Genomic DNA, 27,157 nt, shown 5'->3' with positions numbered 1-27,157 from the left:
CGACAATTGCAACAGCCTGAGGCTACGTTCTGTTATTACGGGACGACATGGTAAAGAACCGGGTCATGGCGCGCAGACCGTAAAAATACAAGATAACCGTGCGTAAAGTGGGTGGAAATGCGTTTTAATGCAATTTTGATTTTTTTTTCTAAAGCAGAAAAGCATCGTGACTTACTTTTTTTTTTCTCTCTCTCTCTCTCTCTCTCTCTCTCTGATACAATCTAGTCACCTGCACGTCTTTCAGTTCGGTCGTGGTCGTAGATATATTCCTGAAAACCATTAAGAAATCAGCAGGAGCACATGTGTACCGTACATAAAGGAATGAATGAAACCATCTGCATGCATGCCGAGAACATATTTCAGTTTTCCCAAGTCTAGTTAATTTAGTAACTAAAATTGCAAACTGTCTGATGTGCCACCCAGCAATTTGGCAACATCTAGTAACGATGCTTTCAGCTTGCCAGTTTTTTTTTTTTTGACCAATCACAAACTACCTACCAAGCAACACGTTGCCAGAGTTATCATAAATCGTGATTGTGATAAATCCAGTAAGGTAAATACGCAGAAAAGGACTAAACCATCCGGCAAGTGAGTTCCTCGGCCAATCCTTGCCTTGGGCAGCGGCCGAAGAGTCAAAGACCGGACGGTCCGGCATCTGTGCAAGCCACATCGACCATAATTTAATTAAATAACTGATCCGGGTGCCCACGGGTTCCTTCTCTCTCTCTCTTTGATTCGTTCCTGCAACAAGTGTCATTGACAGGAAGATTGAATGCGGCAAGGCCGATAAAAGGTATATACAGTAACAGTGCGCTGTCAGATATTGAATTTCGTTAATGATCCATTTCGGTAAATGGTTGTCGCGAAAAAGTCTTTTCAATGCAAGTCATTAGAGGAGATGAATAACTATAGTTAGACGAGATAGGCAGTATCATTACAGACCCCGTATATCATTTCAGGGGAAAAAATTTTATATAATAAATGGAAGGGAATTGCAGGCACACAGAAAAAAATATAAAACCTCCATATACACCAGTAATAAAATGGGTGTGGTCCACAAAGACTCACATAATTTATTTCATTACAACCACTCGACTATGCAACCACCAAGATCAAGTTTGTTTTTGCATTGACTGCAAACGTTGGTAGTTTCCAGCAAGATGATTGATCATCACCGCGTTGACAGTCCAAACCAATCACAAAACTGGTTCTGGAAGATTTTCAATCTAGGCACTTCCATCTACCAACGCGCACCAGTCGGTACCTTTGGGTATGTTGGTATTTATTTACATTTTTGTTCAAACTCGGATGAAGATGGCAATGAAAAGACTTTTGATAAGCAGTGGACGTCCACTATTCTCTCGATTGGAATCTACAGGGTGTCCCAACCTACGAGATACATACAAGGGTATTAAATGCAAATTTTGGATCATCCTGTATTAGTTTAATTATGAAGAAAAATTGTGTTAAAACCTTTTCTTTCAATAACCTGAAAAAACACTACAAAATTTGATACAATCATGGAGAAAAATAAAGTTTGTGTGTTTTGACAGTTGAAAGTTTGACTACCCTTTTCTCCCGGACTGTACCGACTATTTTAACGTTTTTTTAAGGTTATTAGATAGGAAATTTAATGAATGCTTAAAACTGTCATTTTGTCACTACAAGTGGGTTTTCCAAGTGGTTTTGTCTCTGACTGTCCTTCAAACTGTGTTTCTGGCAGTTCAAACTTTGACACCACTTTTCTCTCTGACTGTACCAAATTTTGTAGTATTTTTTCAGGTTATTGAGTAGGAAATTTAATGAGGATTCCAAAAATGTGCTTAAAACTGTAATTTTCTCACTCCAAGTGGGTTTGACAAGCGATTTTGTTCCTGCCTGTCCTTTCAAACTGTGTTTCTGGCGTTTCAAGCTTTGATACTGCTTTTCTTTCTGACTCTACTACATTTTGTTGTATTTTTTTTAATCCAAAAATGTACTTAAAAATGTTATCCGGGGACTACAAAAGTGGCTTATGGCAAACGAAACCAAATACTTTATAGTTACAGACAGACAATATCCTATATCGGCCGTTTTTTAAAAAGTAGGCTGTGGATTTGGAAATTGATTCTAATTCTAGTGTGCTGTGCATCACGTGCTACTGTGCCCACCAATGAAATGAAACTTTATATTGTGTCAAAACAATATTTTTCATCGGTGTTGCCATTAGTTGCGTTTGTTCCCTATTTTCCTACAATATTGTGGGTCAATTCTAAGATGAAGGTTACAGGATTCACACTTTCATTAATAGTTTAGTATTAATTATTTTTTGTATTACAAAACTTAAAAAAGTCCACATTACGTGTCAGGAAAATTTTAAAGATGCGACAACATTGTTCGAACAAAACTAACGGTACATTACTGAAAGTGTATTTGGATTGGGGAAGGAAGGAACTTTGAGGTTATGATAGTGGCTTTTTCAATGACATTTAAAAAAGCGAGTAGCGTTGTGATTGGTTAAAAATCACGTGAAATTCGCAGCAATAATCTCAATAATTATTTCATTAGGTTGCAGTCTTGTCCAGTAACATTCTAAGCATTTCTACTGCGGAAGGCATTTTAATTTTCATCGTAAATGGAAACGACAGTAACACGTTAACTGTAGTACGTGCGTTGGACTGACGGTGGCGCTGTCCCCGCGTCTAAATTTATCGTTTCCTCTACAAAGCCAATGAAATCGACATTTATGGAGCTGGAATTAAGTTGCTCCAACTAATTTACCGAAAAAAACTTGTTTCTAGTCATCAGACTGATAAAATTAAATTGGATTTTTTTTTCAGGTAAGTCAAAGGATTGGGACAATTTGAAGTTGCTACAACAGTAAGGTAAGTGCTTGTACATTCTAGTTTACCTAATAGTAAGTAAATTCAATGGAAGCAATCAGATAGGTAAGTGGTGTAATGGTAATTGTATTATAATCCAGAGACTGTGATCATTATTGTTTGTCAATTTTATCAAAATAAACGAGTTAAGAATGTGCTTTATTGTTTTCTTCAGAAATCCTTTAGAATGTTTTTCTTTTAAATCAATGCCACTAATAACCTAGTAAAGATGGTGCAATTATGAAAGAATTCTCATTCGTTTCCTTAATTGGTTGTTATGAATCCCGAAACTCTCTTACATAAAACAGAGCCGTACCGATCGTGCCGATAAACCCGTCTAAAGCCGGTACCACCCAATCGACTACTTGTACCACGCTATACTCTATTCCAAAAAAAAAAACAAAACATGTCAGTAGTAAAACAAGGATTGTATGACTGGTTGCATAACCAGTCATATAATGCACTAAATAATTGTCACCACAAAAACTGTTAATTCTAATATAGTCTTAAAACACCGTGTGTAATGCGGAATAGACTATACCTTCGCAGCATCACTCTCGCCGAGCAAAGATGGTGTACCCCCCCGGTCTGCCCCGTATCGTACCATCGTCAGGCAGTACCAATGGTAAAGACGGATCGACTGCGAGCTAGTTGTACCTCAGTGAACCGGTGTGCATGCCGCGACTGTGCTTGAGTTAAGCCGCGTTCGTTGTGGTTTTAAAATTTTTAGTGAATACCATTTTGTGGATACCTTTTGAGTGGTACTGTTTTTGATTCGATTAGTGGTTAGTGATTTTCCCTGTTTGGTTGGGTATTCAGGTGGTACCTGCATCCTCTTTGATATAGTGGATGCACTCAGCTTAGAGATAATTTTAAGTGGGTCACCGTTTCGGCCAAACCTTCATCAGAGCGTTTTTTTTAATTTAAGAGGAAGGTCGTTGCCATTTTTGCAGTTTTTGTTTTAAACGTTTGGTTGCTCCACCTTTTTGTCTGTTAAATTCCTGATGGTACTTGTGACGTAACAATTCTTAGTGTGAACCCAACATTTTTTGGTTAATTTTTATTGATCTACTTACTACTGCTGTTGGGAAGCAATTAATTCGTTTTGACAGTTTATTCCAGGTTCAATTAGTTGCAGGGATATAGGAAATAAACAGATTGCATATCGTTATAGTAGCGTTAATTACGCAGAGCCGCACCGCAGGGGATTTCACATAATTCCACTTCCAACTGTAAATATTTGTATTTATAATACCTAATTTGAATCCGAACTCCATTCATTAACCGAAACGAAAAACAAGAGATTTCACGCTTTTCGCGGCTGTCTCTTCAAGTTACGTCACATTTACACAGTCGAAAGGTTTTATGGAGGTGTAAAGTGGCTCTTTTAACTTGTCTGTTCCTCGACTATATCCCCGGAGTAACTGTAAGGCGAATAGCCGAAGCAAAGTTAGTACCGTCTGTCGTGCAGATTTTGCGATTATCATTTTTTAATTCGATGGTACAGTTAGGACAGGTAATACCTCTGACCATTATAACGCAAACAGTTAAGTTCGTTTTATACTTCAACTATACCTATAGCTAAATTTCTACGATTATAAATTCAGAAAATTGTTTAATGCCTCTGCATATCACCACTAATCCAAAAAAATGGCCTAAAATTGCTTGCAACAAGTTAGTTAAGTAATGGTGTTTACCATAACAGTTGCAAATTGTGTGGAGCGAAAATAGAACTTAACAACAGTTTAAGTTTAAAAATAAAACACAAATTGGAGTGTGTTAAACGGTCACGTGATGGTGGACACAGCACGAAACATGTCAACGGAAAACGCCCCTTACTACTCTAACACCAAAAGTTTCTTGACAATTGACAGGTCATGAATGACGGACGGTTGGACGGTTTTAATTTTAAAAACTAAAAAACCAGCCATATTTATGGTTTGTGGTGGACCATTTCACTTGCTGGAAGTTTTAATTTAAAATTAACCAAAATTCTAGCAAAAAAAAATATGTGAAACTGTCACGTGACCTAAAACGTCCAATTAGGCACTCCACTAAAATATCAAAAACATCTGATAGACATTTAAAGAGTGTTAGCTTAAATTTAACGATTTTCTGCCTAATGCCTGCCAAATTCATAAGAAAGTGTGTTGTAACGACTCTTCATTAGAATTTCTTAATTTAAAGTTAAAAAAGGCTAAAAAAAAACAATTTAAATGCCCAAAAAGGTTTCTTACGTGTTTCAAGACATTTTCCTCCCATTCACCAAATTGAAAATTTCTTCCGGAATGGCATCTTCAAGGAATTAACAGTGTTCTCCTCCTGTCAGCTCTTCTTCTACCTGAAAACCAATTAAATTATATAATAATTCAACGTTTTTAATAAAATATATGCAAATCCTGATCATTTTTAGGACGACTAGCAGTATCAGAAATCAAATGTGTTGGATGTGTTATAAACGGTGTTGGATACAACTTTCCATAGAATCGGTAAGTGATTCACACTAAGGTTGGTTAAACGAGGTCGTGTTTTTCCCTGAATCATTGAGTTTTTTCAGTGACAGTGCAGAAATTTAATTGAGAGAAAATTGAAAACATGATTGCAAGGATTAACACGGTTTTGTCTAACCTTATTCAAGGCAATTCCTAAGGTTCGGTCGGATTAGATTACAGTGCAAGTCCCTTGGGATAAACTATACTTCTGAAACAAAGGTGGTTCAGCAATATTTTTTGGGGCACCATGAACAATAATCCAATTAACATCCCAACCTGTTTGCTTCGATATAATTGAAATATTTACTAGCAACTGGATGCAGCTAAATCAATTACCTGAACTACAAATTTACATTGCAAACGCACCAAACCAGTATAAAGAATGCAATAACCTTCTGGTTTATTTACGGTTCGTCGGTTTAATTACATTGTAATTGGGTTTTATTCGAGGATTTCATCAAAATCTACAATATGAAGGTTGTCCTTAACTACATCGGTGCAATCCGCCATAACTGCCTTTATTAGTTTAGGATAATGGTACATATGTGAGGTAAAGTGTCATTTGTCGAAATGCCATTTTTTTATGGGTGCCAGTCTTGAAAACTGCCAAAAATTCAAAGCCAACTTATAGGTATTATTTGGAATAATACAATATACCGGTATAATACCAATATTATCGCATAATATTGGATAGTCTATGCTAATCCTCATATTTTTATAATATGGGCCCAAATTTAAGACACAGTGTCACACCCCTCAATACTGCACAATAATTTGTTACTAAATTAGGAAACCGGTCAATTTGGCAAAGAAAACCAGATGGGTAGTTGTTACAGCCCTTTTTGGTAATTAAATATTTTTGGATTTACAATTTTTAGGGTTAGAACTGTTCAACCGTCCGTCATTTGTGTGTAAACTATTGGTAATTCGTTTTTTTCTTCACCAATCCTATGTAGTATGCTTTAACAATGTTATAGCATGGAGTAACCGGTTTGAATCCTCAACTTCCACTCGTTAGTCTGTTCGGTAAAGTTTTGTTCCAATTTAGCAAACTTACAACTTTTTAAACTGCACTAAAGATTATCAAAGTTTTCTCCACAGTCTTTAAGTGCGAATCTAGTTTGTAAGCAGTCTCTTTAAAAATCCCTAAATAAACTGCATTTTTTTGTATGCCAGTTCTGAGCTAAAATGCAGAAACTGACTAGTTGCAAGCAATAAAATGGGAAGAAATTAATTTAAACATGCAAAATAGCGGTGTTTCGTTCCGAATACGTTCGGAACGAGTTTCGGAGAGAACTACCGTGTGTGCAGCAACTCGATAAGTTTATGGGGGCCAGATGTTTGATGGTCTACAAACGGAAAATCCAAGCTTAAAATCCATCAAATTAATTATTATTGGCTAGATCCAAGGTGTGCCTGGACAAACTGAAAATGTTACGATCCTAATCAGATTACTTGGAGATGATTTATGAGGGGCTTTTCCAAAATTATTTAACATCCAAGTTTTCACTACTGCAGTGTCCGACATAAATCAATGAATTGAAGGTAATAATGTAAAAGGTCTGTAAAGTATCTAAAAATGGATATTTTTGCTCTGGCTTGGAACATAATTGGATTTTTATGGATGTAGTAGAGTAATTGCAATAATGTTCAGTGTTATTTTTCCTAGTTTGCTATTTCAAATAAAATCCTCGGTTCTAGTTAATAACACAAAAATTCTGGTGAATGAATAAGCATTAATTACATTGTTTTGTATTGAAAATCATTTTTTCAAGGTTACTACTATTAATCCGGAATTTTAACTGTTGGCGTTTATTAGACAGGTTATTAACTTTTTTTTGACTTTTAATGAACAAAATGTTGATTGGCACTGCATGCCGGTGCCATTTAGCATAATAATTAGAAATTGTGCTGACGGCGGTCGAAAATAAATCGGCAAATTATTCAGATTAACATTTTACCAGTTAAGGATTCTTTGTGTGTATAGTGTCATAATGTATGCCACCATAAAGACCAGTTTTTTAAATAAATTAATAAAAGTATCTATTCTTTCTCTCTGTTTCGGTATAATTTTGTCTTCTTCTTTGAATGACCAATGAAAATTGCGTCAAAATGAAAAAAAAAGAAAAAAAAATAATTCTATCCACACTCTCCCATAGTGTAGTTCTATTCCACAAGTTTTAAAATGTTTTTAAAGCAGTCCAAAACCTTCAAAAGTTCTTAGAATAGTTTAAAAATTTTCAAAATACTACAAAAACTCCAAAATACTTCTAAAGCAGTCGAAAACATTCCAAAAGCTTTTAGAATAGTCTAGAAGCTCTCAAATCATTTCAAGACAATCTAAATGCTTCCGTATGCTTCTAGAGCAGTTTAATTAAAAATATCTAGAACCGTCTACAAGGTTTGAAATGTCTTAAAAGCTGTCAAGAACCTTAAATGCTCCTAAAGTGGTCTAAAAAGATTTCAAAACACTACAGAAACTCCAAAAAAGCTTTTAGAATAGTCTAAAAGTTTCCAAATGCTCTTCAACTAGTCTAGATGCTCCCAAAAGGTATCAAAGCAGTTTAAAAGCTTCCAAAAAATCATAGAATCGTCTGAGAAATTTCAAATGCATCTAAATCATTCCAGAACCTTCAATATGCTTTTTAAACTGTCCAAAAACCTTCCAAATGCTTTCGAAACAGTCTAAAATCTTCCGTATGCTTCTAAAGCGGTTTAAAAGCTTTAAACAATTTCTAGAACTTGAACTCAAAAAAAGTTGCATCTCTAAAAGAGTTTTGTGCTTTTTTACAAATTTTTCAGGAAAATAATTTTGCTTTTTAAGCGCTTTTTTTCACGATTTTAAATCCGGACTCTAGTCATAACTGTCAAAATCTTCCTGATGGAGCTTTTTCGGCCAATCACAAACTACCAACTGACAGTGCCCGGCTGAACAGTGTAGTTATGTGAATTTTTAACGAAACTTGAACACGTGTACTGAAACATGGTTTACACAGGCACATATCAGAAGCAGGTTTTCAAAGCGATATTAATAGCGAAATTATGCGATCGACCGATTAAAAGGAGCGACACCAAACAATTATTTGCGTAACTGGATTGCAGCGGTCGTTTAGCAATAGTACTTCAGTCAGTCATTAACCAGACACGAAAATAGTAAAAGGTACCACTCCTCTGCGTCTTTTGTTGGGTTGGCATTTCAGGTTATTTATTTTTTTTTGGTACCGCAGATGTAACTTTATTGCGTAAGTCGTAGGCGAAAGCCTGTTGTGGTTTTTTCCGTTTTAGGTTGTCAATAATAACATTTTCTTCAAGTGTCCACTGTGTGCTCAAATTTACGTCATTAATGCATGACAAATGTATGACAAATGCATGACAAGTAAGACGGACGGTTGGACGGTTTTAAACGTAAAAATATTCGATAAGCTAACATAAATTGGCTGATTTAATGATAAAACGTCCGCAGTTGAGTGGAAGTTTCCGAAAGAGCTCATGTGTCCGGCATACGTGGACTTTGCATTATAATCCCGGAGAGAGTTCTGGAAACTCGTTTCCTGGTTTATAACAACGCATTCGTGTCGGGAATGCTTGAAAACGAAACGAATTCCCCCGAATAACAAGAGAATTAACTTTAATTTGTGTTGGCCAGGAATGCGAAAACTGGTTTCCAACAGAAAATCAAAGAAATGTGTCATTGGCTGTATGCTTACGTGATTATGACATTTCCTGGCCGTACGTCTGATTGAGATTCTCTCTGCTTATTGTCCAATACAGGCTGTATAATCGTCTGCTGAAAATAGCAATTATCAATGCTCAAGTTTATATAAGCGGTTTGTGATTGGTCAATAACCCCGCACTCACTAACTAACCATTCAATTGTCAACTTCAAATCAGCTGATATAGTTCTATCCTGCTCTATTAAGTGGCATTGAAGCAGGAGGCTGCTACACTAAACAGGCGAATGTGAAACGTCAATGGACGGTTGAACGGTTTTAAACCTAAAAAATAAAAATCCATCAATATTAAAATAATAACAATTTCAAAGGCGTTCCACATAAAAACCTTTCAATAAAGGACAAAAAACGCACTTTTCTTCGAAAAAAAAAACCAACCAACTTACTGGGATAGTGGGTGTTTCCCAGAACGGTTATGCAGGCTATAAGGACCGGTATGCAAATTTCGTATAATGTAATATAAGAGTTGCGCGTCGAAGTTATTGTCTTTTGCCTATAATAGGTCCCCGTGAACAATTAAATAGTTTAAAATACACTGGTATGTAGTTTTACTGGAATAAATTAGAAATTCAAATACGGGTCGGTTGTTACGTTATTTATAATACTTTGAAAAGGTTGAATAGCGCCATGTTTGTCACCTATACTGACCCACATGCATTATTTTATTTCAACGTTTTCTTGGTCAAATAAATCTTCATTCCACTGGTACCAGCGAGTGAAACTATCTTAAATCAGTCGCTTCCAGGCTGGTGTAACTCCAAAGCCAATCTGTAGTTTAACGTAGCTTAAAGCGCTTTAAGATGGCAAGCAATAAACTATTAATTTGCTTGTTTTCGTTCTTTGCTAGAAGATATTAAATGACCTCTTTCGGCGATTGCTTAGATTTCACTTGGAGATTCTATTGCTCTGTTTACAATGGAAAATGTCCCATAGTATGTCACCGAGGCAATGGAAGTGCGTTTTATAAGGTCCAACTCGGAAACAGTAAATGCTCACGTGACTATGACGACTTCTGGCCAATGGATGTAAATGTTTCCCTCCTGAGATTCCGGGTAAACAAAGAAATAATATTTTTCCAGTAGTTACCTACCTAATTAACCTAAAAAGCTCAAGACGACCGAACCGTTACGATAATGACCGATTTAACTTTATAATTTCAAAGTTACCGAATAGTGTTTTCGGATTATTCAATAAGGTCGATGGTCTTTTTATGTTGTTTGTATACATCAGCTGTTATATCGTATGGACAGATTCACTGTTTGCTTTTTTGTGATTGGTCAAGTAAAAGCAGCAAGTTGAATTTGACCAATGGCAAAGGGATAGAACTATCCTGTACTTGGATTTATTTGTAAGATTAAAAAGTCCAAATTAGCTTGAAACAAATTACTATTATACAATGCAATAAGCAAAAATTGGCCTTATTTACTAACTAGCTATATTGTTGCTAATTTTGTACACTAATTCCTTGTAATGCCCAGTAATTCCTAATAACTAACCTAACCTAACAATACCCACTAATTTTTTGAATTACCACCAAGTAAAAATAAGAAAATATGCGTGCAACGATTTAACCGGAAGTAGATATCAATTGGTGCTTAGTTTAAATGGGACACCTTGTATTATATTATGCTTCCAAATGCTCATCAACTAGATTTTCAACAGATTTCAAAGCGTTCAATAATTTCTAGAATCGTCTAAGATTTCCAGTTGCCTTTAAAGCAATCCAGAACCTTCAATATGCTCTTTAAACTGTCCTATAACCGTCTAAATGCTCCTGAAGTAGTCTAAAAAGGTTTCAGATGCTTTCAAAACACTCTAGAAACTCCAAAAGCTTCCAAAACAATATCTGGAAGCTTCCAAACGCTTTTGGAACATTCTAAATGCTTCCAAATCCTTTTCAACTAGTCTAGAAACGTTCAACAGATTAAATTTATAGGCAAAAGGCAGGAAAAAGTATATAAATGTTGCAAAGAATGTGAAGAATGTTACAAAAGGTCTAGCAATTTTGAAATATGCCTAGAGCTTTTGTAACAAGTCTAAAACCTTCTTAAAGGCTTGGAAATGTTTCAGACTTTCTAAGAAGGTTGGAAAATGTCTAAAAACCTGAAATAATGACTAGAAATATTGCAAAAAGTCTAGGAACCTTTGAAAAGTAATAAATATTGGAGAATGTTTGCAAATGTTGCAAAAGGAAGAATAACAATCAGTAATATTATAATATTGATAAATTATTGGATTGAGATTTTTACTTTATAATAAAATTGGTGACAATGGTTACACTGCATGCAAGTAAAAAAATAAATAAATATTAAAATTGGTGGCGGTTTTCCAGTGTAGAAATGAAGTGTGCCTCGTGACGTAGGAGCCGTTTTTGTGTGATGTAATTTTTACGTAGAAGGACCTTTTAGTTTTTTATTTAATACTACATTAACCTAAATTGTTAAATCGTGGCTCACGCTATATTTTGAATAATTTAACAGGAAATTTCTCTGGAGGACCGTAAACGGCAACTATATTATTGCATTTTTGGATTCTACGTCAAATTCTAGACATATTTCGTGTGAATTAATTTGTTTTAAATCGGTCAGGTACGGCCCTGATATTTGGCTAGCAAAACTGTAGAAATAAAATCATTAAAGTCGATTTTCGCTTGCACTAAGTGGCCAACATAACGCAAAACCCATTAGAATAGTGGTGGCCTTTCAGGCCAATTTGACCCTTACGAAAATTGTCATTTGCAAAGTCGGTTTTTCAAGAAATTTCTATGCATTACATCGTAATACACTTAGTAGTTCACGTAACCGTGTTTTTTTAATTTTCCAGGGTCAAATTAGTCAAAAAGTGTTTCTGTGGTGTAAACCGTAAATAGCCAATGAAATGAGCTTTCCATTGACGTAGAAAGAGGTGGGTTAGTAGTACCGTTTAGCCACTAGAGGGCGTCAACTTTAACAATTTTTTTTGTTGTATCATTTCGTTTAATATTCAAAAACCCGCTTAATTGCACTATTTTTGCTAAAGTTTTATACGTCAATGGAGAGCTAATGCAATGAGCTTTCTAACAGTCTCCCAATTTGAATGGATAGGTTAGACAGTTCGGCCGCTAGAGGGTGTCAAAATTGACTAATTTTTTCATGACTTTTTTGGTGCATTCTTTCGTTCAATCGTCAATAACTAGCTAATTTGCTACACTTTGTATAAACTGTTATATGCCAATGGATAGCCAATGAAATAAGCTTTCTATTGACGTATAAAAGTTGATGGGTTAGTGGTACGGTTTTGGCGCCAGAGAACGTCAAAATTTTTAAAAGTAAAATTACAAAATTCATAATTTTTCATTGTATTCCTTACATAAATTAACTTTATTTATGTTTAAAATTGTTTTTTTTTGTAATATAATTTAGACGTTCCCTATTCTATTAACAGTTTTTAAAATACCAATGTAATTCCTAAAGTTTGCCCCGGCGGTTTAGCCATCGAGCGTCTTGGGATCTACGAAATATTATTTGACCTACTAATACCGTGCCGTAAGTTGTACTTTAACGTCCACCGGTTCGTTAAAGTTTCACGGGCACGTTTCTCCGGTCCGAAAAGGAAGCACGAATGTAGCCTCGTGCATTTTTCAGCAAAACGGTTTACCAGCTTCCTAAGTCGAACATTTTTTAATTAAATAGAACGGCAGCTTCCAACTGGAACGTAACTAAACTCTAAAAAAATAACCGAAGAGTGATGATAAGGCCTTCGCGCGATTACGGTTCCTGATTGGACAGGAGATTTTGATTTTCAAAACGGTAAAATTGCGCCGTTATAGGCCCGAACCAGTGCCCAAATATCTCCGACTTTAATTACCACATAATTACCGAGGAATGTGAGATTGGGTTGGAAACAAGGCCGTTTCGTGCTCCTTAACATGGTCAATGTATACTAAAAATCACACAACTGAGAGTGACGTCACAAATTAATTTACTAGGAACGTAACAGTTTCAACCAGTCATCTTGTTGATTTTACATTCTCAAACTGTTTTACGAGTAAATTTTCCAACATTTCACGTACATTTTTCCTGAACTTGAATTTATTGGTTATGTCACAGCTAACGGTTGGTTCAAAGCTTTAATTAAGAAGGGAAAAAAAAACCAAACAACTGTATCATGATCCAAAGTTCGTTAAACTTCACGAATTCTCTGAATGAAATACGGGCTTTTAATGAGCCGCCAGATTGGATCGGAAAAAAAACTATTTAATAAAGCCATTTTATATGGGAATATGTGAGAACAAGTTTTTCTCAATCAGGTTGTGTTAGTTTTGTTGGCCACCATGTTGAATTATTATGGGAACCACCGTAAGGGAAGTGATTTGTTTCGAGCAAATTTCGACCGTAATTTAATTGAGGAAACGTTTTTCGCTCACCAAAATGTGTGTATAGAAAGTTGCGCATAATTAGAACGTCACCAGATAAGGAGCAACGTTTATGAGTCTTTTGTCGTCCCAGACCGGCGATCATGGCAATCTTAGGCTTGAAGAAAAATCCGATACACAATACAGCGATGCCGTAACTCGCATTTATCCGATACGGTTTTACCCTCTTATTATAAACCAGCTTGGTCAAGATCAAGCTTTGCTTCAACCGTGAAATTGCTACGTGAACACCGGACGAATATAGTTCGTAAGGGATTTATGATTTTTCAATTTGTAAAACTAGGAAATATGGTACATAATAGCTAAAGTCAAGGTAGACCAGAACTGTAATCTCTTTTGGGGTTTAAGTGTTGTTGCAATCTATCCTGACCAAACCTTAACCACTCACAGTTTGTGATTTACCCATACTAGACTCTGAACAACTATTTGAATTTCAGGTTGTCAAAATGTCAACAAACCCTCTAGTCCGTACGAATATATTAACAACACGTACGAGGTGAAGCTAGAAAATCCCAGTTATGCCAACTTTAACCAAACCACCGACCAATGCCAACCCCATCGTTGCCAATGTGGGGTTTTGGTTGAGTCTAGGGTGCTGAATTGAAGCAGTCATGAAACCGATCACGTTCGAGAACCTGCGCCGCCTCATGGGCGGCGGTAGAAAGAAGAAGGATAAAGACAAATCATCGTTCAAACGAAGTGACTCGTTCAAACGGATCTCAATTAGGAAGAGTTACCTGGACCGAGGTAAAAAGAAGGTGACTCCCAAGCTGGAGGTGGCCACTCAAACGGTAACCGAAGAAGAGTTACTCGCTCAGATACCGGAGGAGGTGGTGAAAAAAGTTGACACTTCTGTTCAAGTTGACTTGAACGCCACGGTCAAGTCTGGTGGTGGGAAACTGTCCGAGTTCAAGGTATCCGGCGATAGCGTGGTGGTTTACAGTCAGTGGTTGCAGGAGATCAAACGCGAAGAACCACCACCTAGTCGACACATTAAAGGCTCCGAAAGAACCATAATTTATGTTCCTGCCTCGGACGAGAAAGTTCCAACTCCTGTGATACGTCAACTATCCTCCTCGCCAGTGTTTAGAAAAGACCACGTGTCCTCCACTCGTATCATGCACACCACCACCACGAATCTGAAGAGAAAAGAAAGCAACGATTCGGCAGTGGAAATGTTCCCGTGGGGCGACTCGGCTGATGTGAAAAAGAGTCCGTTGATCAGGCGTAGGTCCCGTCAAAGTCCCATTCCCCTACTCCCTACCGATTCAGAGGAAATGTGCTCTCTATCGATTAGCTTGGGTCGAATATGGATGGACGCCCCCCAAGTGATGGCCCCCAGGAGTTTAGAAATGCCAAAACCATCGTCCTCAAACCCACCACCGGCTCATCATTCTCTTGACAGCGGTTTGAAAGATCTTCGCGAAGACGCCAAGGTGTCTAATCGGTTACAGAAACGATCTACTCCTCCAGTGACTAGGACGTTGAGTTCAACCAGCAATAACACTAATTCAACCGGCTTGTTTTCGAGTAAAGACTCTGGATTCAGTTTTTCAATTAGTGCGCCCAAATTGAGTGATTTCCACGCGAACTTTTCCCCCAACGGTTCTAAGGGAGGATTTTTCCGGAAAAAGTCCAAGCCCAAACCGAAATTGAGTGTCAGTCGTGACGGCTACTTTAAACGGACAAGCAGTGCAATATTGATGGAGGGCCGGAAGAATTCGGTGAGACGAAGCACGAAAAAGAAGAAGAAATCAAAGAAGAGCAAGAAGAAAGACAAAGATAGTGGTAAGTGTGCGCTATAGCAGTTCAGACTAAACGTAAATCTTCTGCGTTTTAGGTACAATCAGGAGTGACATTTACCAAGTGATCTGTTCGAGACCTCAAAGGGCGGTGGCCTCACTGAAACTGGATCCGATGATTTTCGTCCCACCGGAAAAAACGAAAAGCTGGCACCCAGAAACCGTCCTTCAAGTCCAAGATGCAGGAAATTCGAAGTTTCAATCCGCTCGATTCGAGCATGTACTCCACCACCAGGAGTTTGGAGAGTACCGACGAAGGTTTGTACGAAAGCCTCCCGGGAGATTACGAGTATTTGACCGACGACGAAGAAATCAACTTGGAGAGCTTTTCCATGGAGAGGAAAGAAGTAAACGAGACCAGGCATCACATAAGCGTTACCAGTGGTTATGGAATGGTGAGGAAGTTTTGCAACAACCAGTATTACGAGAAGAAGACCACCAAGTGAGTTTCTTTTTGAGTGAGTGAGTTCATTGTTGCTTATTTTGAGTTACTTCAGGTGCGATGAGGGAAGAAAGGACATGGAGGAGCTCCGGAAGTACCAGAAAGTAACAAATTACCAACTCACCAAATCCAATCGGCACAGCTACAGGGAACCCGGAAACTTGGAGGACTTCTCGGAGGAGGATTCGCTGGTGTCGCTCCTTAGTGATAATAGTAGTGATTCGGATGTGGAACCGCAGTGCGTAAACGCGTACGTTCCTCCCGGAGTGTCTCCGGTACCGCGCAGACGGCCCGTTAGACGAAAAAAGTCCACGGGACTGAACCACAAACGTAGCATCACCTATTTGGTTAAACCAACTGTCATTCGAGTGCCGTCCACTCTGAGGAGGCCCGCTAGAAAAATAGGTAAGCGTTAGATGTTGTAGTTTGCATGGTTTTTCAGTTTTCAGAACCGTCGAGACTAATCAGTGTCAGGTAAAGTGTTTTTTTGTGATTCTGATTTTAGTATCTTTGGTACATATGCGGTATTTGCAAAAATCCCAGTACAGTCACTAAAAATGAATGTGTTTTGCTTTTTGCAACCAAAAAGTCCATACAGACATGAAAAAAGTCCAACAAAGCTGGTTTAGAATTATCCAAATTTTTTTTGTTAAGACCTATTTTTGCTTGCTATCAATATGTCCTACTACGGAAAATTCCATTAAGACAACAATGAGTCTCAAGCGAAATTTGACTTAAAAATCAACCTAGAAGGTTGTAGAGCATTTTGAATGCTTCCAGTACTTTATAAAAGTTTCTAAAACTTGTCAAACCATTGTAAAACCCTCTATAACGCTCTAGAACAACATCCTATAGGCTTCTAGCACGTTGAAGAGCCTTCTGAAACGTGTTTGCAAGATATGAAAACCTTCCAGGTCTTTGTAGAAGTTTCTATAAAATTTATGAAGGTTCTAGAACGTTTTAAAGGCTTATAGCAACTTCTGAAACGTTCTAGGATCTTCAAAAACAACCGGGCACAATTTAGAGTAAGTCCGGATCCGGAACTTCTCTAGAACATGCCAAAACGTTCTAAAGCCCTCTAAAATGTTCCAGCACATTCAAGACCCACCTTACAATATTCCTTAGAGTCTTCTAGCACCCTCTCGGCCTTACTAAATTAACCTAGAACGTTCTAGAGCCCTCTGATACTTTTAGCACGTCTTAAAGGTTTCTGGCATCTTCTGTGACGATCCAAAACTGTCCAGGCCTTTAAAGATGGTTCCAAAACATTCTGGAGCTTTCGGAAATGATCTAAAACATTTGAAAGTCATTACTAATTATTGTATTATTATGGGAAATCCTACAAGTGCAGCTTGTTGCTTCTTTGTAAAACGTTTCGTGTATTTAAGGTAATTACGTTAAATTTACAACAAAATGCACTTGCTAGCAAATTACACGTAATTCAGTGAGAACTTGTGAACAATAAATGTTTATTAAAGTGTAATTCAGTCACGTGACAATAAGTGAGTTCCAAAAACTGTAATTTTAACAACACTGGGAATGGTGGACGGTTCAGGCAACGTTGCCAATACTTGTAACTTTCTTATTTTTTTTTTAATTAGCATACACATTGCAGTTGTGTAATAGCGTGAAAAATGGATTAGCCAGTTACTTCACCTCTTGTCCGCTCATTTAGCTGCTATTCGTAGCATAATTGTATCACTATGGGAGAATCCATGACTAAAACCATCAATGAGGATTATGCAAATCGAATTCCTTGCAGAGCGAAACGCTTAATTCAGAAATTAATTCTTCTTGTTTATCGCCCGAATCAATGATTGTGAAGTTTTATTCAGATTAGCATTGCGGTTACGGGGCAAAAACTCGCAATTCGTGAAACAACAACAAGTTCAATGATACGTGGAAAAAAAAGCAAACATCGGGTTGCCTTGTCCTGAATTTCTACTGTAAGTGCGGTCTTGCGGTGGAAGTAAAAGCAACAAATTGGATAATTGCGGCAACCAGGCATACGCTTTAAATACTGAAAGTCTAAATTTGCTTGATCTAACGAGTATCACATTCATGGGCAAGCAAAAATAGAACTTAAGTGAAAAATCGATACGACTAGAGACAATTCCCCACATTTGTGAGCAAAACAATGAAGCGTTTTATAAGAGCGGAGCAGCGCTATCTTAATCGCACGATAAACCATTTGAGCAAAGCCATTCGAGAGCATCAAGATACGGAAAGTTGCTGCATTATTTGATAATCTACCCCATAGTGCAGCTTTGTTTAGTCTTACTTAATTTTGAATAGAAGTAATTTAATATCAAAAGCTACTAAGTAACTTGAAACTGTGTGACGTATACACGAAATTCAATCAAGTTTTGGTTAGAGCGTAAGAAGCAATATAGTTCAATTAGAGCACGTGTATTGTAAACAGGCACGTACACCAACCTTTAAAAAACACTCAATTAGGTAACCGTTAACTTAGCTAACAGTTAAGAAGAATAGACAAAAACAAATAAAGTTATTAAATTATAACGAAATAAAATTTTCGTTTTCACGGTTTAATGTCTGAAGGGTTTTTAACAACAATTCGTACAAATTTAATTATTCCAGGAAGGTATACGAAAGTACTCCCACATTTTTTAATCGAACTTAAGTTATTAAATGTCAAAGTAGTAAGTTTCTTGACAATTGACATGTCGTGTGTGTCTGATTGGACGGTTGTAAACTGAAAAAGTCATTCAGTCATTGGTTGAATGGTCACGTGACTATGATTGGAATTTTCTCCAGGAACAAAAACTAAACTGTACAAGATATTAATCTACATTAGTTGAGTGGCTTTAAAATTAGCACCCGACCGGCAAGGTCCTTCCTCGATTACATTTTTCATCCGGCATCCTAACACAAATTCTCACTTGAACTTGTTAATTATAAGATCAAGCTGTCACGGTGCGATGATTAATATCCCCGCTCGTTTAGCTAACATTAAGGCGACACGCCATTAAAACTCTTGGTTTTTTTTCCCATATTGACAACCCAGTAGGATTTGAATAATCCTTGTCGTCCCAGGAAAATGAAGAGAAATTCATATATAATTATTACGATCTCCAGGGTACACTGATTAACGGTTCGATAGCCCGAAATTAGGCGCACATTCTGTTTGCTGCCAGCACAATATTGTGTATATTAAGCCATTAGAATTAATTGACCCAGATATTTGAATCGAACGTATTCCCAGAATCCTAACCTAACAATAACCATTATTGCTACTGCTATTAATGCAATTGGTGGCGATGGAGGGTACCTCCTAAGATAAAATTGCCTTAAGAAGGCCCTTAGTTTTTTGTCCTGCTCTTTCCCTCCACGCCTTTTTATTTCTAGCAGTCCGGGTCCGATTCCTTCAACATTCTGGATATCGTCTCTGGAGCCTACCAATGCTTTGTTTGGTCTCCCTTGGACGCCAAACTAGTATCCTATGTGCCCACCTGTGGTCCTCCTGCTTTGCCACATGACCAGCCCATCTCCATTTCAGTTGTGCCACAAGCCTTAGAACATCTGTCACTTTTGTTCTTCTTCTAATTTCCTCCTATCATAGCCCTCTCCATTGCTCGTTGGGTGGTTTGCAGTTTATTGGCAAAGTTTCTGGGTAATTGCCATTGTATCTAGTCCATATGTGAGAACTGGCATCACTGAAATTCACTAGATTTAAAGATACATCCTAGTCTGCCATAGGCTGCCCAGGAGAGACATATTCTTCTTGTGATTTCAGAAGATTGATTTTTGTGGCCTAAGTAGAAGAACCTTCAGGGGTTGGCCGTTAACAGTCACCTGGATGTCTTCTGTGCTCATGATCTTTGTTTTGCTCCTGATGAAGCTCCCGAAGCATGTTTTTCAGCTTTTCACCTGTGCTGGCAACGACCACAAGGACATCCTCCAGGGCAAGGGTAAAAAGTTTTGGTGAGATGTCCTTGTCTCTAGGTTTTTCTTCTCTTCTAGGTTGTCTCTCTGTCCAACTAGTATTTTAGTATAATTTGTCACTTTCGTGCCGTCAGCCATTAGTGCCAATTCGATTATTACCAGTACATTGTCAAGTGCTTATAAGCAGTCACGTAAGGCAGTAAGTAAAACATTATTAACGGTTTCACTTTCCCTACACCGAATGTGTACTATAATTAATAGCATTTACTGCAACTAGTTGGTAATTTAGTTGATATACGACAAATTATGCATAGGAAAGTTTCCAAGTGTAGAAATTTACTTTTTTAATTGCGTATATAGTACATGTTGTAGTTCACAGCAGGTTAAAAAGATAGCACGGAGCAGGGTCGTCCATCTTGCACACACACCACGCAGAAATGAAAATGGATAATAGTGAATCTAGCGCAGAAACTAATAAATTAGTTTCTCGTGTTACGCCAACTTTAAAGATAATCATCCATAATTCAATAGTCCGAGTTCTCATCATTGTTTCCGGTACGGTTTTGAAATATTTAAAAGCTCTCTCGGTTGCATAATATAATCTCGTTTTTCCTCGTGGGGCTTCTGGGTGGGAAATGCACCACTTTGACGACCCTCAAGGCGCGATCAAAAGGAACTTTTGTTGTCTTGACATTCCATAACAATGCCTTACTGCCTGATTGTCTAATAGATTTAAACAAAAATAGCCATTTTACCGCACACATTTTACCGTTGATATCTTTCCAAGCACAAATTCAAATGTTTACGAGCCCTCTTTTCCCGCTTACACAATGTAAGACTCATTTAGGCTCCCATTACGGAGAGCCACGAAAGTGTTTTATGTTCAGAAATTTATCGATATGTAATTTGCCCCAGAGGCGGTTCGTGATTATAAACATACTTTATGGCCCTTGCTCGCGGGAATGCTGTAGGGACTGGGAAGATGTCGTCTTAATTAATTTCTTGTCTCGTTTTATTGCGAACGAACGGTATTAATCAGGAGTTTTATTGTCCCATTTAGTACAATCAAGGATTTTTGGTTTTTAGGTTTAAACCGTCCGTCACTCATCGTACTTGTCAAGAAACTAGAGTATTAGCGCTCTCACTTCAATGACATTTAATAAAGCAGGATATAACTATCTGGCCAATAAATGTGACAGTTTGTATGTTGCCGAGCAAAAAGGTCTGTTGTCAGTTAAGCCGGTGTTTTCGAGGTGAAATAATCGGACTAACCTCCGAAAAGTTTACGACCCAAATTCCCCCCCAAGGTGGGATATGGGCCGAGAGCAAAGGTCGTTAGCGGTTTAGGGAAAACCGCTAATAACTGAAACCCCTGCTGTTTATTACCTAATAAACGGTTCATATAAATTCGATGATACAAATGGAAAACCCTATCAATGATTTAAACCATTCCGAAAGCTTGAAACAATTTACCATTTAAATTCAAAATCTAATTAGCCAATAAGTCAGTAATGATTAGTTTTATATAAATTCCATCAATGATTTAATAGGATTTTTGTGTAAATCTAGTTAATTTAGTGCTTTGAGTTCTTCACAAGAAAGTATTGTTTCAAAAATATAGTCAAATTGGTTTAGAAAACGAGCTGGTAGCAGTTACAAGTGTGATGGCTTCAGGCAAAAGATAAATACGAAGCATTCCAGTATCTTCTGCTCTATTATTACGGTAATTTACACACGAGCTGTCTGAGCATTGCCTGTGTGATATTAAAATTACCTTGCTTAAGGCTGCTTGAAAAGACTGTTGTAATGCCGAAGGAAAAAAAATATGATTTATTAGTCGTGTAATTGCCCCCCTATAAAGAGTCTGGATGATTTAAAAATTTGCAAGTCGTCCCAATTTCAAAACAATGTGTAACTGTTATGGGAATTTACGGTTTGGCTTGTGAACTTTCTGGTTGAAGAACAATCGCACGTCCTTGCTATATTGTCTGATGTAATAAAGCTTCCTTGTGATTTTTCCATGCTTTCTCCCAGGCTAACCTACATAATATTACCTAAGTGCTTTAATTAGCTCCAGTTAAAAAATTCTAAAAGAGTTAAGAAATCTAATATTTTTGGGGATATTTTTCTGAACCACTACTAAGTAAGTAACTAACTACACTTGCAAAGCCTTTTGCTTAAATATTTGGTTGGCAAAAAGTAGAACACCAAGTTCCCTGGCAAGGTACCCAAAATACAGTAAAGTAAAGAACAGACTAACCTGGGATTTAACTTGTTGGTCGGTAGCTGGATGCAGCAGAAAAGCAAAACTGATACTGTCCAGCATCCAACTCCACTGTTGCTATTAGGTTAACTTTTACTGGAGCCTCAAATGTGCAAAAAAACAGACCTAAAAATATAGAAAATTGTAACATTTTCAGTCAACATAGTTAAAACACGTTAAAATGTTACTTACCCAAAGATGGTGTTAAGCCCAAAATGCAGGCGGTTTGCATTTTTTCATAAAATCGTTCCCAGCCACCGAACACAGTTAGTTTGTTACATCAGGCCCCAGTTTTCTAGTTAATAACAAGTTTTATGCTGTTTTTGGACCCCAACCACCATTTTGTGCCTTCAACAAGGAACAACTAAAATTAAAAACAAGCAACTTTCTCATTGGTGATAAAATTTCAATGCTCTACTGTCATTGGCTATTATTATTCGAGCAGGTCTTCTGTCATCGGTCAAAAAATTGACAGTGACCTAACCTAACCTAACCGGTTAAGGAGGTTTGTTTATTTGTTCGATTTGTATTATTGATTTTTATTGATATTTCTGATTGTTTAACTGTTTGTGTCCTACATGTAAGTAAAACTATGAATCTGCTTTATTTTGTTATGTTAAAACAGTACAATGTTTTTTTGGTTTAATGGAATTGCCATTCTTATAGGGTCAATAAACTTTGTAAGGGCCAAGATTTGTTTATATTTTATTGCCTAAGTGGCAGTTTTTTTCATTATTCTACTTGATATAGTGCAATTTCCACTGCAGAGCAACTCAACAATGGTTCAGGGTGATAACAAAACTACAATCACCTTTAGCCAAAGGTGATGGTATTATTAGCCAGTTTTGTAAGGTTTGCAACAGATCAAGTCAGTCAGTCAGTCGCTTTCATAACTGTACCTCCACTGTCTTGGGTAGCAAATTAATGTTTTAAGTATTTCTGTTTTGACAACCTTTTCATCATATTATGTAGCATTCTTGACACATGGTGAAGGTGCCATTGTTATTGTTAATGCACATTAACTAATTGTTGATTTTTTTGTTTCAGGTAAGAGGCCCAAACAGAGCAAGCACCATAAAGATCCGGATTCGTATACTGAGTGCAACGCTCAGGAGCTCACCTAAACATGTAAATAACCTAGTTGGCCATAATACTTTTTTCTACTTGTAGTGCTGTTACAGATTTCTTCTTTAATTATGTTTACCCTGTATATAGTTTTAACGCAATGGCTGGTGATATCGTTTTATCTCCGTTTAATTTAACTAAATAAATAGTTGAATTATTTCAGTTTCTTTTGTGTTAATTTGTTCCTCGCACTTTTAGTTTGTTCACCCACACATGCAGTAGAGGTGTAGGAAGCCATGCTCGAATCGATAATTTACCATCCCTAGCGGCAACCGGGGTGGTAATAAATCCTCTAATATTAGGAATGTAACTTACCCTAGACTGTCGATATTAAAACAGTAAATCAAGGGACTTTAAATGCAAATAGTCCGATATTAATCACCCAAAGATGTGTGTAGTAGTGGAGATACCTTGAAAACTAAATAGGTCTTATAAATCATATAGACACAAGACTGTGTCCTCCCCACGTTTGCTATTTCAGTATTCTCTTGTCAAGTTGGTGATGGCGCACTATACACGAAAGCACATACACTAACATCGTTGTCTCTCTTATAATATTATTAACGACTGTTTTGTCCAGTAAAAAAAAAGCGACAGTTAACTAATTTATTGTTTGAGCGGGGTTTTGTTTCCAGCTTGTCAGGCTCATTTACTAGCCATTATTTACGATGTGACCTCTCTCTTTTTTGACCCGGAGTAGGAAAAAGTCATTCCCGTACACTGGTTTTTGTTGTGCTGAGTGATTCAAGACGGGCAAATACAAATTGTCAAAACCACCATTGGTGCAAATATGTATCCTACACTGAAATGGAGGATTGTCACGCATTTTATCACACCCTCAGTCATCATTATATTAATCTAGTTGTCCACCTAAAAGCATGGTGCCCATTTAGCTAATAAAAATGTCGCCCTAGTAAAGCCACTTGAGTCGATTTATTACACGTCCGCTTAAGAAGGACTTGTCCCTGTCCAGGTTATTTAGGTTTTTCGGTCCATTCACCGTATTAATATATAAATCTGGATAGACTGGAGAAGGTCCTCTATTACCCTTTGGCCCATTGTATTGAAATTACAGAGGGGTGAGCGTTCGAAACGTTTGTTTCTCGCATATTTCCACCCCGTTTAGGAGCGAATAATTTATGTGCCGCATTAATTCTGTTTTTAAGTTGGAAACGTTTTGTATCAGACAATTTCCTACCATTTCTCATGTAACTGAACGAATTGACGTTCACAAAATGTACCTAATATTTTTCCCAAGTCCTGTTTGTGTTCACATTTATACGCTTAAATGCCGGATTTGTATATTTATTTCGGAGGGGGGTATTTAAATGCGAGTCGTGTGTCATATTAATTAGTCTAACATGTCATAGTCGGATCACGGTCATTAGTGTCCTTTTGGAGTAAAACGCACTGTAAACATTACGTTTTAATCGCATGCTAGTGTTATTAGTCGTGATTAATTAGTGCTCTTAATAGAGAGAGCATGTTTTTAATGTGAATTTCCCTAGGGCGTAAAGAGCCTAATCCATAAAATTCCTGGGTGAAAATGAATCATTGGACCCTTTGTTGCCACACTTTTCGTACAGAAAATTTGTGTAGCACGTTTATTTGTGGAATTAAAGCGCCCAGATGTGTGTGCGACCGTCTTTTGTGCCATTTGGCTCAATATTCGGTTACCCAGTCTATTTGTGTATCTTGTGTCAATGTTTGTAAGCGTAGAGAGACCTAACATTGACATAGATTGCGGTGTTTGCCTTCGGCTACGGTTCCTAACACAACTTAGGCTTAGACACCATCAAAAAGGGAAATTGCTTCGAACCGAGTAGGTGGTCGAATTCAGTTTTTGGTTCAATTAACTTGGAATAAACATTTAAACGACAAATAAACAGTCGGAATGAAGTTTCCAGCATTTTAGTAAAGTGTGTAAGCACTGTTTTCTTGATACGGTTCAAATTTGCTTCAAACAGTTCACCAGCTTAGCGGGATTTATAGTTAACATGCAAATTGCTAGCAAGTAAAAGTAGACCATAGCGGCCAATTTTGGCTCATTTTGTAGTATTTTTTATCCTCTTTCTAATGGAGTTTAAATTAAATCTATAACAAATCAAATAAAAAAAGTTACAATCATTCAAAAATTGAAAAAATGTAATTTTTGCAAAAAGTACAGTTTTGGCCCAGGAGGGTTCCAATGCCCATCAAAGAGCATATTTATACCAAAAGACCTTAAATTAACAGCTAACATTGTCATAGCAACTTTAACCAATTTTATTGGCAAATTATAAGCTTAAAGGGTTTTTGGCTTCGAATGTTGTTTCTGCTTGCGCCGTCTGGAACGCTAAAGTGCCCTAAAAATCTGATTTGGCGCCAGGATAAGCTGCGAAAAAGGGGAAAACAAAACCCAAATAGTTTCGGGACGGGGGAGAGGGAGATTTCAATGCTAATAAACCAGTCTAGACGACATATCGTTATTTACGAGACATTACAGGTCATTTTTGCTTGCCATCACTCTCCCCACTTGCGGTAAATACCATCAATGGTGCGATTAGTTTCGAGCGAATTACGACTGTACCGACAACACTGGTCAGCTGGTAGTTTTTTTTTTTGTTTGAGAGGAAATCATCAGGTGATGCTGGTTCTGCAAAACAGAGATCCGGGCGCAGCCAAACGGTCCGATTCCAGGGCGCAGGGAAGCAGGACAGGACGGTCGTCGAGACGTCACCGACGCCGATGAACTCAGTCGTCGTTTGGAGCCAACGGGACGCGGACACCATCTCCCCCCCACCCCACACACACGTCCCGACGATGACGTTCGGGGATAATATGGACGTGAGACGTCACGCGAGAAGAAAACGCGACAGCCGGACCGCAGACAGTTGTCGCGGCCGCGTCATTCCGAATAACCAGCAGCACGTGGGGCTCCTCTTCGAAGAGGTCGTGTATTGTTAAATTGACGCGCCTATAAGCCATCGCCGTCGGTTGTTCTCTTCGCGTGAACCTGTTGATGTTTTTTTTTTGAAAGTTTTATCCGATGTTGTGACGATTATTGAAAAGTTTAACGGTTCTAGAAATATAAAGGATTTTCGGTTGGTTAAAACGTTTCGTTTAGTGGTTCTTAGATGCTTCATCAGTAGCGTCGTAAAGCAGCTATTCTAAAATCATGTAGTTGTACGGTTCTGAATTGTACTAATTTTTAGGTATGCACTTACAATCGCAAATTTCTATGTAAATTAGAAGGTTTCTGGCCACTATACAATTAAATTCCTCAAGAATAAAAAAATCATCATTAAATGACGCAATTAACCGGCCAACGAATAGAAACGAGTTATTCCAATTAAACGTCACTGTCGCGTAACAAAAGCGAATGCACGTATCCGTATAATTGTTAATAAAATGCACTGCCTTTGTTAATAATTTACACTGATATCAAGTGATATTGAGTGGTGCATTGTGCAATAATTATAGAACACACCTGCTTTCAGGCATTTGAATTATGAAGGTTCAAATTTGCTTGAAACCAAGCCACTGATGTAAGGAAATTTCCCATAACAACCAGGATTCGGTAACAAGGCAAAATGGTCATAATTTACCGGGTAAACTAACATGAAGTTTAAAAACCATGCTAAACTACTAGAATTTGCTTGACGCCCTCTAGCAGAGCAGTGTACGTACTCGAGGTATTATGAGGCACTTTTCCATTATTACAAAGCATTGTGAGGTATTTTGAGATATTTATAAGGCTTTTGAGGGTATTTTGAGGCATTGTCTGTATATTTCAAAATGTAGTGTATTAATATAACAAAATTGACTGAAAATTGAACAGAACAGCATAGGCACATATGGTAAAATCTTTGTTACATGATATTGAATTGAAACAATATTCATTACAAAGTATTATAATAATTTACCAATTTTGCAACGTTTAAACTACATTTTTAAGGTCACGTGACGTTTTTGACAAGTGTCAACTGGCTTTTACAGTGTTGCAAGCTTTAAAATGGCATAACCAAAGTCACGTGACGGGTCTCTTGCAATTTCACCTTTTACAACTGTCTAAAATAGTCTAAACTTAATTTACCAAATGATCAACATTTAAGTGTTACATGACTGTTTTTGACACGTGT

The 27,157-nt window shown here is 37.4% G+C and overlaps 1 protein-coding gene and 3 long non-coding RNA genes across 6 annotated transcripts in view; 2 read left to right on the top strand and 2 right to left on the bottom strand.

The window, feature by feature from the left end:
• Positions 1 to 196: 196 nt before the first annotated feature.
• On the bottom strand, positions 197 to 9,352 carry LOC145736994 (uncharacterized). Of its 3 annotated transcripts, none has more exons than XR_014180166.1 (5): positions 9,220 to 9,352; positions 9,061 to 9,140; positions 5,099 to 5,202; positions 499 to 741; positions 197 to 269 (listed from the first exon to the last, which is right to left on the bottom strand). It is a non-coding gene; the product is annotated as an uncharacterized LOC145736994 (long non-coding RNA). The 3 variants fall into 3 exon arrangements; XR_014180167.1 differs by having other exon boundaries at positions 9,061 to 9,137; positions 9,220 to 9,345; XR_014180168.1 differs by lacking the exons at positions 197 to 269; positions 499 to 741 and adding an exon at positions 1,233 to 1,389.
• Positions 3,489 to 27,157, top strand: part of DIP2 (disco-interacting protein 2) — a 49,288-nt gene continuing 25,619 nt past the window's right edge. The window contains 6 exon segments of the mRNA XM_081991576.1: positions 3,489 to 3,646; positions 5,275 to 5,350; positions 13,936 to 15,283; positions 15,339 to 15,450; positions 15,452 to 15,742; positions 15,798 to 16,147. Of these exon segments, the coding sequence (XP_081847702.1) occupies positions 14,110 to 15,283; positions 15,339 to 15,450; positions 15,452 to 15,742; positions 15,798 to 16,147 (1,927 nt within the window). The 5' untranslated portion in view covers positions 3,489 to 3,646; positions 5,275 to 5,350; positions 13,936 to 14,109.
• Positions 16,895 to 22,237, bottom strand: LOC145736995 (uncharacterized). Its single transcript, XR_014180169.1, has 3 exons — positions 22,104 to 22,237; positions 21,909 to 22,037; positions 16,895 to 17,032 (listed from the first exon to the last, which is right to left on the bottom strand). It is a non-coding gene; the product is annotated as an uncharacterized LOC145736995 (long non-coding RNA).
• Positions 22,357 to 23,198, top strand: LOC145736993 (uncharacterized). Its single transcript, XR_014180165.1, has 2 exons — positions 22,357 to 22,491; positions 22,959 to 23,198. It is a non-coding gene; the product is annotated as an uncharacterized LOC145736993 (long non-coding RNA).

The sequence above is a fragment of the Ips typographus genome, linkage group LG13 (assembly GCF_016097725.1).
Source record: "Ips typographus isolate SLU linkage group LG13, UJ_Ityp_2.0, whole genome shotgun sequence".
NCBI classification, from domain to species: domain Eukaryota; kingdom Metazoa; phylum Arthropoda; class Insecta; order Coleoptera; family Curculionidae; genus Ips; species Ips typographus.
Note: the sequence above shows the minus strand (reverse complement) of the source record. Positions and strands in the feature narration are given on the sequence as shown.